This window comes from Fragaria vesca, linkage group LG7 (genome assembly GCF_000184155.1).
Source record: "Fragaria vesca subsp. vesca linkage group LG7, FraVesHawaii_1.0, whole genome shotgun sequence".
NCBI classification, from domain to species: domain Eukaryota; kingdom Viridiplantae; phylum Streptophyta; class Magnoliopsida; order Rosales; family Rosaceae; genus Fragaria; species Fragaria vesca.
In genome coordinates this window covers 13,860,812-13,873,564 of record NC_020497.1, presented here as the reverse complement: position 1 = coordinate 13,873,564, position 12,753 = coordinate 13,860,812, and the positions used below count along the sequence as shown (strand labels likewise).

The 12,753-nt window shown below is 37.7% G+C and overlaps 1 protein-coding gene and 1 pseudogene across 1 annotated transcript; both read right to left on the bottom strand.

Moving 5' to 3' along the window:
* Positions 1-3,736: 3,736 nt before the first annotated feature.
* On the bottom strand, positions 3,737-4,334 carry LOC101300578 (annotated as a pseudogene).
* A 461-nt stretch (positions 4,335-4,795) lies between these two features.
* Positions 4,796-10,736, bottom strand: LOC101314506 (WD-40 repeat-containing protein MSI1-like). Its single transcript, XM_004307240.1, has 6 exons — positions 10,306-10,736; positions 9,448-9,774; positions 9,054-9,206; positions 7,470-7,594; positions 7,276-7,371; positions 4,796-5,409 (listed from the first exon to the last, which is right to left on the bottom strand). Exons 1-6 carry the CDS (start codon positions 10,648-10,650, stop codon positions 5,184-5,186), a joined length of 1,272 nt encoding a protein of 423 aa, XP_004307288.1. The 5' UTR covers positions 10,651-10,736; the 3' UTR covers positions 4,796-5,183.
* Between the last annotated feature and the right edge of the window lie 2,017 nt (positions 10,737-12,753).

The window sequence follows — 12,753 nt, the reverse complement described above, 5'->3', positions numbered from 1 at the left end:
CAACAGCACTGAAGTCAGAATCTGAACAAAAGTATGTAATGTTTCTCAGGCTTGTGAGACATTGCCATGTACCCAAAATTTTGGTTCTACAGCCATTGGCAACAGCAAGGGTGAAGATGTGAAAGTTATCATCCTAAGGTGATCTCCATAAATCACTATTCATCCAAGTAGTAGGGCTATAATATAACCCTTGCTTGGTGGAGGGCCAAAATTTAGCCCGTCATGTTACTGTTTTTATTTAGCTTTAGATTTCAAGTTTTATTTAAGGGATTTTTTTACTATTTCTACCAGTCAGTACCTTAAGTGAAATCATTTAAAGATATAAGTATCTTTTCAACTCTGTGAAGTGTATTGTGGAAATAACTTTTAGAGGAAGACTTTGAATTGGTAACTCTGTGTAAAGGGTCATGAATCATAATGGAGGATGATAGGAATGAGATGGAGGCTGTTAAGGTTATGGATGAGATGGAGGATAATGGGGTCGGTGCAAAGGAGGTTACTTATGGGGTTATGATTGAAGGTTACTGTAAGGGGAGGGGTGGGCGAAGCGGTTAATTTGCTTAATAATATGGTGGATAAGAGGCATGTGCCGATCTTGGCGCTCTGTTGTAAGGTGGTTGATGTTTTGTGTTGCGAAGGGAAGGTGGAGGATGCTTGCAAGCTGTGGAGGAGGCTTTTGAAGAAGAATCGCACACCGGATAATGCTGTTTTGGGGACACTGATATACTGGCTTTGTAAGAAGGGAGAGTTGTGGAAGGCCAGGAAATTGTTTGATCAGTTTGAGACGAGTGACCTCCGGATTTGATGACTTACAACGTGCTAATTTAGGGAATGTGTGAAGCGGCAAAGTTGTGTGAGGCCGGGAGGTTGTGGGATGAAATGGTGGAGAAATGATATGCTCCAAATTCTTTTATGTATAATGTATTGATTGAAGGATTTTGTAAGATTGAAAAAGCAAAGGAGGGGATCAGGATTTTGGACGAGATGTTCGAAAACAGCTGTTTGCCAAACAAGTCTACTTATGCTATGTTGATTGAGGAGATCTGTGACTCCTGGGATCTTATGCTATGCTAGATTAGTATCTATGGCAATGTCAAGTGGACAACGTTGACAGTGATTCCTGGGATCTTTTCCTTACTGAGGTTGTTGGTGATTTGGATTCTGGGGAAAGTGTTCTAAACAGAATACTACAGGAGAATCATTTTTAGAGCCCCAGGCCTTGTGGCCGTGGAATACGCTGACCTTCATCTCACAGGCAATGTTCTAGGTTGCTTACACTTTGTTTATAAATAAATATTTGCCATTGAGTGTTACGGTTTTTTCTTTGTTCAATGAAAGTTTGAATCTTTGACGTCAGCTCATACTGGGTGATGTTAGAGTTACTTATTATGTCAAATCTCTTGGCACCTCTTTAGCTTTATGTGACTCTTAGGGCTGGTGTTCTTCTTTTTCACTCTTAGATATATAATAGAGCTTGTTAGCTGTACGTGATAAAAGTTATTATCACAATTGTTACATCCTGATGCTTAACAATCTGTTTCCTTTTTCTTTTTTAAGGGTTAGGTGCCAGGAGAAGTACCCGCATGGCTTCAGGGAGCCAAGATGGGTACTGATGGTGGGCACCATTCTTATTCCTTTGCTAATGAACTCTCTCGTGTCTATTTATAGTTCTAGTGTCTTAGTGCTTCTTAATTATACAAGGGCAGTTACGTTTCCTCTAGATTTTGGTTCTTCAATTTGATGGCAAGAACCATAATTTTTCTAATATAACTATTAATCCAAATTCGCTAGCCTCTGAACTATGAAATGCTAGCTGCTTTTTTAATGTATGACTCAATTATATGGATGATGATTCTATTAGAAACCTTGACTGTCATGATCCACAGCTCTTGATTAACTATATCATGAGATTAATAACCACAATTACCAGATCTGTTGGACACTTGCTTCCTTGTTAAGTTGTAGATTAGACTGGTGTAAAGATCCTGAAAACTTGGATTTAAATGTCCAACAACTTGGCCTCAAGTTTTTGCATGGTTTTTCATACAAGGCTACTGAAGGGTTGAGGTAATTATGTAGGGAGCAGCCAAGCAACTTATTAACTTCTCTGTCATAGAAATGCTTCGTTTGGTCTCATTTATCACTTAGGTGGATTCTCTTATCGTCGCATGGATCTAAAATTGACAACAGAGATACGACTAATCTAAAGTTTTAGGGGTGGGGGGTTAGGATCAAATGTTCTCTTTTATTTGGTCGATGGTCTAGAATCAAATGTACCAACCCTTAAATAAGGAAAATAAAGCAGTTAAGACTCACACTGTCACACAGTTAGGGGATCAGAAATTGTTGGTTCGATGTTTTTGTGATGACTATTGTCTTTCTGTTCCTTATTTACATATCAGTTTTTGGCGGTTTGTCACTTGTCAGCTATGTTTTCTCATAAACCATGCAAGAATGATACATGTGATTTTCATATCTAGATCCCTGCCGCTGGAATATGATCACAGAACTCTTATTGGTGTTGTAGTTATGGATTCAGAAAGAAGCAAAGATGGGATGTTTGTTGGGGAAGTGATTTTGAACGAATTGGCAGCATATCACTATTTCGGATGGAATGGTTGAAGTTATGGATGCAATTTTTGCAATGATAGTTTTGTAAAGGATTTGTTTTTTTAATTATGAGTAGCTCCAGCTTTGTGCAGAATCATCACAAGAGATGATAAATGCTCAAGATGCTTTAGCCGCTTTCCGTAAGAATAACTTCCGCTTTCCTTTTACACAATATATGAAGATTGCACTCACTTTTGATGCGTAGAATTTCTCAACTGTGTGAAGAGTATGAAAATCAATTCTTAGAAGAAGACTTCGAATTATGGACCAAATCTTTACTAACAATGTCTTCATGCCCTTGAGAGTCGAAATAATTATCATAATTTCATCTCTTTCTAGGAAATTTCGGTTGCATCTAAGAACTTGCATTTAAGAACTTTGCTAGTAACCAGAGACAATGAGTGTAGGTTGATGCAAACTATCTTCGCTAAGCAAGGATGACGGTTCATGCAAACTCCGGATTCCCTGATATGTAGGTTGTTGCAAGGACGAGAATTTTCTTTCTTCTCCTCATCAAGCGCGTTCATCATCAGCTTGCTGGAGCGGAATATATAAAGCAAAACAAAAGAGGTGCTTTTGAAGGGTTTACGCTGGTGAATCGGTGATAGAGAGAGGTGTTTCTGAAGCGTTTACGTTGGCAGACTTGTGACATTTAACTTCTCATTCGACGACCCACAGAGGTTTAATTTGTTCCGGACTTGATAACGGATACAGGGGGTTGGAACACAGTTCGTAGAATTTTTCAACTGTGTGAAGGGTATGAAAATCAATTCTTAGAGGAAGACTTCGAACTAGGGACCATCTTTACTAACAATCTCTTTCTGGAAAACTCCAGTGGCATCTAAGAACTTTACTAGTAAGTAGTAACCAGAGGCAATGAGTTCCAGATTTTAGAACACCCAGCTTTGTTTGGTTGATCATACAAGGTATAATCCTTTTCAAAGAATATTAAGTATCATATGAAATAACAGATTCAGACAAAGTAACATAAATCCATACACATTGAAACAAAAAAATAAACGACAATCAAGTATACAACATTATTAAACAAATCCAACTTTGCATGCAAGAGTAAACAACGTGAAATTAGTTGTTGGAGTCTTGAATCATTCCCCAGGTAGCTAGCTTAGCTAGTAGTGAGGCCAGCCTTAATCTTCCTAATGGTGTCGATATCTGTCTTGAAGGATTTGGCAAGGATGACATCGTCAATACCCGAAGCAAACACAGAAGGTGGCACCGCAACTGCTCTAGCGCTTGCACTTCCAAATGCTGCAATGGCGGTGGCTGGAAGTTGAGAATCAGTGTTATACTGATAATGTATCAATCCCTTGGGAAATATAAAGATGTCTCCGGCCTGAAGCTTTTTAGTGTACAAATTATTTTTCGTGTCTATTAGGCCTACTTCCAAGGAACCATCCAAAAGGAACAAAAGTCCGGCGGCATCGGGGCGAGTATGAGGTGGGAGGAGTGTCTGTGGAGGCAATTGAAGCACTGCGTAAGACACACTTTGGCCATTGAGAGCAGGAAACTCCACCATGCTGGCTTTTGTTGTCTTAACAGTTTTGGGTGCTTGATCAAATATCCCACGGAATCCAGTGAATGTAAAAAAAACTAGCATCAACCGATGTGCTGTTTTGTGGGAGTACATAGTCTGAAAGGATATCCGGATCACTTGCTAAGACCGTTTTGGAGGTGGCCAATGCAAGAACAAGTGTGGTCATCATCAGTGATTGAACAGACCTCGTTGTGATAGTCATATGTGATGACTAGTTAAGAGTGGCTACTATGGTTTTGTTTGTGTGGGCAATAACTAATTTGGTAGCATGGTATTTATAAGCCATTGATGACCTACAGAGTCTCTACTTGTGTTGTGGATGATGAAACTATCTATGTCCTTCCTCTGTTTCTTCTTTTGGCCTAAACCCTAGTAATGCCAAAGCTGAGAAGGCAGCATAGGTACGTACAGAAATCTGTGTACAGCTAACTGGACCTGATGAATCCTAATGAACGTGACTGAACTATTTTTGGATTGAAAAGCATATTCTGCTCAGGGTCGTTTGCGAATAGATTGAAAGAGGGGAGACGACTCAAACGCCAGATACAAAGAGTTGCATATTGCATATCATATGGCCCCAATACAACTCTGTTAATTGCAACAATGTAGGGTATATTCGACGTGCAATTTGATAAAGCAAGTGAAATGTTGCACTTGCATTCGGCTATGAATATAAGCTACAGTACATTCAAGCACAGCTCATTGACCGTTAGGCTGTTTGTCTAGTATTGCTTTCAGTAATTGGCATCAAAACACCTACAATATGGCCAAAACAATAGCAGTCTCTTCCAAACTTAATTCCATGCCAAAGTACTGCATACAATTACTTACGCATGGGTCAATACAATGTATACAACACTGATCTAACGTTAAAGAAAAACACAGATTCTCACATGCAACGAAGGGGGAATGCCGAGAAGGTGATAAAGTTTAAAGAAAAACAGATAAACAAAGGGCTATGACCCCTTCTCTAATCAACTTGTACCACATCGGCTATCTTAAGTATTGAGAGGTTACACTAGGGCTGCTTTGCTGGTTCTTCAGGTAAATCATCTTCATCATGGTATATATTTTCTGCCATCTGCCAGATCTGAAGTATGTTATCTTCAGCAACACTAGATATAACCCAATCTTCACATGGATTCCAAGAAAAGTCAGATATTTTACTGGTGTGACCACCATGAATAAAAAGCAACTCTGGTGGTCCATCTTCTGCATCTTCTGGTGTTTGCTCCTCATCGATTCTGTAATAGAACCAAAAATAGTTTGGTGAAGATATGTTGACATGCAAGTGTATATAATGATAAATCATCACTAGGACATGCGAGTACGAGAAACTAAAACTTTGTACATGATATCTCACACACGCACAAGAATGGGAAGTTTATCTCAGTCTTCTTATAGTGGTTTGGCTTAGGCTTTTGTTTAATGAGCACGAATACCAGTGTTTTCAAATGTCAATATCCTGATATGTCAGTCGACGTATCTCTTTGATGTTCAGTAACTACTACAGATGCTGGGGGTTAACCAAATATCCCCAATGCTACTGCCAATGTCACTTGATTTTGAACTAATATTCAAGAAGCATCGGATATCAGCTGATGTTGTATAGTAATGTAACCCATTGGCTGAAAGAAAAGTAGTGGAAAAGAAGAGGGAGAATTACCAAAACACAAGCTACTAGCTTAGCACTAGACTTCAAATCAACAGCCACCTATAGTATACAAATACTATTGGTTTCAAAATGGTCTTATAATGTGATATGGAAATAACAACCTGGCATATTCAACAAGTTCATCTAATCGTCATTCACCAAAAGAACACAGCTAAAAGTGGGACATATGTCGCTCATGTTAAGCATGCATTTCAAACAATTTAGATTACACTACTTAGTATGACAATAGTATGTATGTAGATGGATACTCGTTACTTTTCACTCTCTTGCAAGATGTATATGAATTTGTCATCGACATCTGTATATAGATATTGAAAACACTGAGTACTGCATAATTTATTCTTACAATAATGTCGTATTTGCTCAATATCGAACTGCCAATATTTCTACAAAAGTTTACGCCTTGATTAATCATCAATGCGATAGGTTCTCTGCTCTCTAGTTCTTTCTGAAGCATAAGGACCCACAAGCATGGCTGTCTGTGCTCTCCAATATATATAATGCACTTCAATACAAAGAGGATATTGCCTATATTTTTTAAGGCCGCTACTCTTTCTTTTTGTTCTTTTTTCTTTATTATTTTCTTTTCTGTATTCCTGTCTTTTTTATCTTTTGCTATCCATTTCATGTTCCTGGGTTTTCTCAAAAGTGGTGCAGTATACCAACAGCCTTAGGGAGCAGGATCAGCAACCTCTAATATTAGGAGCAATTTAGGACAGAACCAACAGGATAGGGGATAGGAAACAAGAAATTAGTAATCACCAACACTTCACAACCAATTAGGCTTCACATCAATACTCTATCCCAGGAAACTCAGAAAAACTCCGATAATTTTATTCATCACACCATGGCTTTCCTTAAGCCACTAACACTCCCATTAACTATCAGTTACGACTCAGTTCTCAGACTTCAGAAACTGAGACATGCCAGACATAATAAAGGAAACTTTAACTCCGAGATGACCTAGATGTTCTCTAACTTGGCTATGAAAATTTGAATCCAATTAATCCAGTGAATTAGATCTCTCTTTTCCATTTCTTCCACTCATCAATCCTAAAGGGTTTGACAATGATGTCCTCATCAATGACCCTGTACCTTAAACCCCAACTGAAGCTAACAGTTTCTTTCTTCTTCTCAAAGTATTGTAACCACATTCACAATAATACGCAATCATTTTCTTTTTCTTATGTGAACGTTTCTCCCTCTTATAAGAGAGTTCGCTTGATCTGGATGTCCAGACCAATCTTAGTTCTTCCATCTGGGACACCCAGCCAACCAACTAACAATAGATTCACAACTGTACATACGTGCATCAATACAGGAAATCGTTTTGTTGAACGAAAACAGGCATTATAACAGCAAATGATAATGTCAATATCTCCTCTCCCCAATGTAATAAAATGAATTGGTGCAATCAGTTGTTTAAGGGGCGTACCTGCTAAGATCCCACACCATCAGTCTCCTGCCAAGACAACAAGAAGCTAATATAGTCTCATTTTTGGGATTCCAACCGACTTGGAAAACCTCCTCCCTGCAAAAACAGAATTTGAGATTAACATTTTGCAGACACATTCTATCAAACAAATCTGTAATCAACTGAAGCTATCAGCTCCAAGGACAGAAACTTACTTATGGCAATCAAAGGTGTGGAGAGCAGTACTGATTTTGCGTAAATCGAACAGCTTGACAGTTTTGTCCGTGGAACCAGTTGCAACCACCCATTCATTAAAGGGATTGAAAGCCAAACAGTTGACCTAGTAGAATAGTAAAAAAAAAAAAAAAAACCTAAATTCATCAGTTGAGAAGGAAAAGCAAAAACTTGTATATTTTCCGAAACATTCAGGGATATTATTTTACTTCAACTTAGTTAGCACTTAGCTCTTCGCACAATGGAAGTAAAAGAGTGGCATTTGCCAACAAGATGATACATAGCCAATATACATCCTAAAAGACATCTACTTCAACCATCTATTGCACCCTTGTTCCTGTTACAAGTTCGGTGGTCCTAAATGAAGTGATGAATCCATTTAGAACGAGTAGTGCAAAAGCTTAGAAAAAAAAGGCAATGGTTTGCATTAAAAAAGAATCATCTTGGACCTACTAGAAATTCTGTTATCCTGAATGAAGTGATAAATCCATTGATAACGAGCAGTGTCAAATCTCAGAGAATTAGGCAATGCTTTGCATCACAGAAAAAAACATCTTGGATCTTCAGTTTTTCTAACCATGAGAACGGGAAAGACACAATCTTGGACTTTCAACCCGGAATAGAAGAAGTTGATCAATCTTGGATCTGCCTTTTATTGTTCCTCAGCCTTGACTCAAACCCAGGAGACAAAGATTTCTTATTTGTTATAATCTTTGGATTTAATTCTCTACAAGCCTTGAATGAGATCAACCAAGAAGTACAAACTAGTGAGTGGGAGAGCATAAGTTAGAGAAAGAGAAGATGAGGTACAAAATCTCTGAAAACTAAATGAACATAGGAAAATGCACAAAGACAATATGGAATAAGAGAGAAATTTCCAGAGTGTAATGATCAGGATATTTCAATGGATCAAAGAACTTGGTTTTCTAAGCTGTTCTGACTTACCTATCAGACTTATCACACAAATCTAGTGGCTGACAATTCATCTCTTTTTGTCCCTGAAAAACAGTCCCTTAGGGGGCGGGACTGTAGTCGCATTATATATCCTAGCTTCATGAACATCTACGGTTGCCAGGGTCCATAAGGTCTTCAGAAAACGTTTTCCCAACTTTTCCATGGGTTTGACAGACTATTTAATTTGTATGAAACAAACTTCAACAGCTAAGTACTAACTGTGCATTCATCCAAAGAATTACAACAGAAATCTAAAAAGAAAACATTGTGTCTGTATATGAAGTTCATTCTTTTTTTTCACAAAGAAACAAATTGTATTACAGGGACAATGACAACCAATCAATTCTGGTATATGTGTATTTAACAGATGACGTTTACAATGTAATTCCACTGGTTAAATCACTTCTATGTTGATGAAAGAGTGGCTAAAAACACTAAAACCACAGTAGTTAAAACATATAGATGTCATTATTAATATATAAGTAATCATGAAAAAAGTGAATTTACACAATTGACTTTTGAAACATAAATGGATAAACATCATTGATATATGGCAGCGCTATCCATCTAACTGAGAGGGAGAGGGGGAGAAGGATATTCACATCACTAACCTCACTTTGATGAGCAACTACAGACTGGGAAGGCTTGCTAACTGATGGAGTCCGGAGATCCCATATGAGAAGGTATTGATCATCACCAACAGAACCAAATAAATATTCATGCCTCAAATGCCATGCTACATCTTCTACAACACCTTCATGAACCTAATTCAAAAACGGGTTCAAACGACGGTAAACATCGACATGTTGAATGCACATAACTGCATATGCATGCAAGTACAATAACTTTCAAAATTGCATCCAAAACCCAAATGCTGCAGGCGTTCATGTTTAACAATAGCCTTTCTCCAGTCCAGTTGATATGCTTCTTTACCCAAAATTAAAAGCAACACCTTTACACAATCATCAAAACATGAAACACAACATGTCCCATGCGGACAAGTACCTTAAATATCTGAGTAGCCTCCAGGGTTTTGTTCTTAGAATTTGCATTGATATCCCACAAACATATTTGCGCATCATCAGAACCACTGAGTAAATGACCCTGCTTGAACTTACTCCATGATAAACCATATCCTTCAGTGCTGTGACCCCTGAGCCTCAAATCAGGACTGCAGGCACCATCTAAAGGAGGCTTAGATGGGTGTTTGCTATAATCAAACACGAAAACTTCAGCACTGACAGTCTTCGTGGCAATAATAAATGGATTTTGAGGCATATAACGAGCCCGATTAACCTCTCCATCATGGTTTATTTGCTGGATTATTTGCACCTGAAGAAATTTCACAACAAATAAGACTTTAACACTAAAGTCACAATAATGTTAACAAGCACTCAAAACATATAAACTCGATATCATGTATTTCAGTCTGCTTGAATGTAAGAGGACATGATTCCTGGATGATTACAACCGTAGCTATCAGCATTCTTATACTATATGGGATCAATAAGCTCAGCTATTAGTATTGTTCTACCTTAAACCCTATAAACATCCCTCATGCAAACAACTTCGATCATAAAACAAAATAAAAATCAAAGAGCTCCTCAGTTTCATTTCTGCTTCTCTTTAATTCAACTAAAGTTCATCCCAGATTTAAACTGCTAAGAACAAATCTACACTACCCAAATAACATAAATTTTCCTAATTTCTTTCAAATTGTTCAAATTTCACAACTTTATAGACATTCCGATGCTTCCTTCTCAAAAGTTCAAAACTTTCGACCACACCAAAACCCCTAAATCTCAAATCTCCATCCTTTCACCAAAATCAACCAAACATCCAACTGCAAAACCAAGCCCATACCTTGCCATTAGCGCAGCCGAAGCCTCCAGCCTCAGCGCGATCGTCATCATAATTCCTCGCATCGTTCTCAGCATCCTCCAACGGCAGCTGGACCTGTGCGAGCATAAGATAATTGGGCTCATTCTCCGACGTGTGCGTCCCCAGTATCATCTTCTGCACCGAGTAGTCCTTCCCCGGCGGCTCCTCCCGGTCCGGCAGCCACTCGACGGTGAGCGACGGCCACTCGAGGGCGTGAGTGATGACCAGATCGTAGAGAAAGGGAGTGTTCTTCTTCCATATCTTGTACTCCTCGTTGACTAGCCGCTCCTCAATCTCGCCCCGCATCTCCTCGTCGTCTTTGCCCATCGGAAAATTGTGGCCGGAGTTGTCTTGGCGGGAATTTGGCGGAAAACAAACCCTAAATTTGAGAAGAAAGCGAGAGAGTGAAAAATGAGAGTAGTAGTGTAGGAGAGTCTTGTAAATTTGTAGTCTCTCTCTGCTGGCGGTTCTTCACTGTGGGGAGGAGTAGGGGGTTTTATGATGTTGCTGAGCTACCATTTATTTAGTGACCAACTTTTTTCCCTTTGTTTTTGTTTTGTTTGTTTTTTTTTTTTTTTTTTTTGGATATTTATTAAGAAGCTTTGTCCTAAAATGTGGAGCAAATCAAATCTAAGGCCTCGTTTAAGAAGGCAAAAAAAAAGGCAATGAAGTCTAATAAGAAATTTTCATTTCGATGGGTGGTAACGTACTACCCGTACGAGATGTTATTTGTAAGTCGTTAAAAAGTTTGTGTTTAGTATAATAAAATAAGGTATTATGATATGAGTAATAAATGTAAGCAAAGAATAAGGTGATTCATTTGGAGTTTAGAATAAACTACTTTCCCACTTTTTTTGCCTTTCTGCTAGGAAAGTATTTCTTTTCTTCTAGCTTTCCCAAACGCAGAAAATAAATAAGTATCTTTTTCTGATAGATATTTTTCGTGAACCAAACGAGGCCTAATAAGGACGGGAAGAGCAAGAAATGTAGCTTGAAATTCAATCTGAATGACTAGAATTGGAAATTGTACCGGTTTACAAAATTTACTTCTCTCCGAATAATGTGTCATTGGAAGAAATATTTGAGATTTTATAAGTAGGAATTAGACCATGAGGGAATTAATTAGACAATGTGTCAAACCGTTAATAATTTTATTCCCACTACGTATCCATGTTTTTCTACATAAATATCTCTCTATATTATTATTTTTTGTTTATTTATTTTGTTTTTTCCTATAATAACTTTTTAATTTGGTTGTTTCAATCAACTTATTAAAGGTAATTTAGGTAAGACATAATTTGATGAATTTCTTGAACCCCTGACTTTATATTAGTGAAGATGTGTGGGGACTAGGGGAGTTCATATGAGACAATATTGTTTCACTTCGATACACAGTTGATGCAACCGCTGAAGTTCCCAAAATCCTCAAAAGATCGAGGCCAATGGTTAACTCTATCCAGTCAGGTTCAAAACAAAATTCAAGTAGCAATGTGGAGCGGCTATGACTTCAAGGCTAAAAGTGGCAATCTATGTACATGTCCTTTTAAAACCCACAAGATCACTCCACACAACACAGTAAGGAGGCGAAACGACCCTTGATTAGTATATAAATCAATACATACTTCACTTGTATGTAGATCCGGCTCCTCTAAATTGAGTTGATCATAAAGTTAGTAAATTTCATAAAATCATAATCACACAACTAATCTAATGGATCTTATTAATTCATCACATTATCAAATCACCACTTTTTTAATTTTTTCCTTAACCACCATTAATGTAGTCGTCTTCTCCATCTGAAGAATAGAACTGGAAGTGTGTATTCCCTTCCTCATTGTTCTTCTTTCCCTATAATTCCTCTTTTCTGTTCTCTCTTTCTCATTGTTCCTTAAGAGATAAAAGTTATCAGACTTCAATTTGGATTGAAGGTTTAGTCTCTTCATATAATTGTTTCTGTTAAACTATAATTCTTCATATAGCATATTTGTTTTGGTATTCAACCTTAGATTTTAAAAGATCTGTAACTAGGTTCACTCTCTGATAAAGAATTCAATTTCGTAATATACCCATTTGAATCCCGATGAAAGCTTGCCACTTGATCCATTTAAGGTTAATACATATAATGGCCACTGAAATGAAAATATTACTGAAATTATGAACGGATGAACTGAAGCTTGTTCATGGCTATGTGTATAAATATATATATATATATATATATATATAGTCCGTCTCAGCTGCGGACGTCCGCACCAATGGTTTTGGTGCGGATTTTCATTTTTGCACCACTTTTCGATCGAATTTCCTCATCTTCACCGTCTAGTATCTAGATAATATTGTGTAGATCATCTCTGCAAAATTTCAGCCAATTTGGTAATCGTTAAGGCCCTCAAAATTATGTTTTTCTAGTATAAACATGAACCGAACATAATT

What these genes read in the sequence shown, in the direction of transcription:
- LOC101314506 (XM_004307240.1), bottom strand. Translation starts at nt 10,650, where the DNA reads ATGGGCAAAGACGACGAGGAGATGCGGGGCGAGATTGAGGAGCGGCTA. An exon ending in TCGGCTGCGCTAATGGCAAG is followed by an intron (nt 9,775 to 10,305) that starts GTATGGGCTTGG and finishes AAATTTCTTCAG; the next exon opens with GTGCAAATAATCCAGCAAAT. An exon ending in ATGGTGTGGGATCTTAGCAG is followed by an intron (nt 5,410 to 7,275) that starts GTACGCCCCTTA and finishes GTTCTATTACAG; the next exon opens with AATCGATGAGGAGCAAACAC.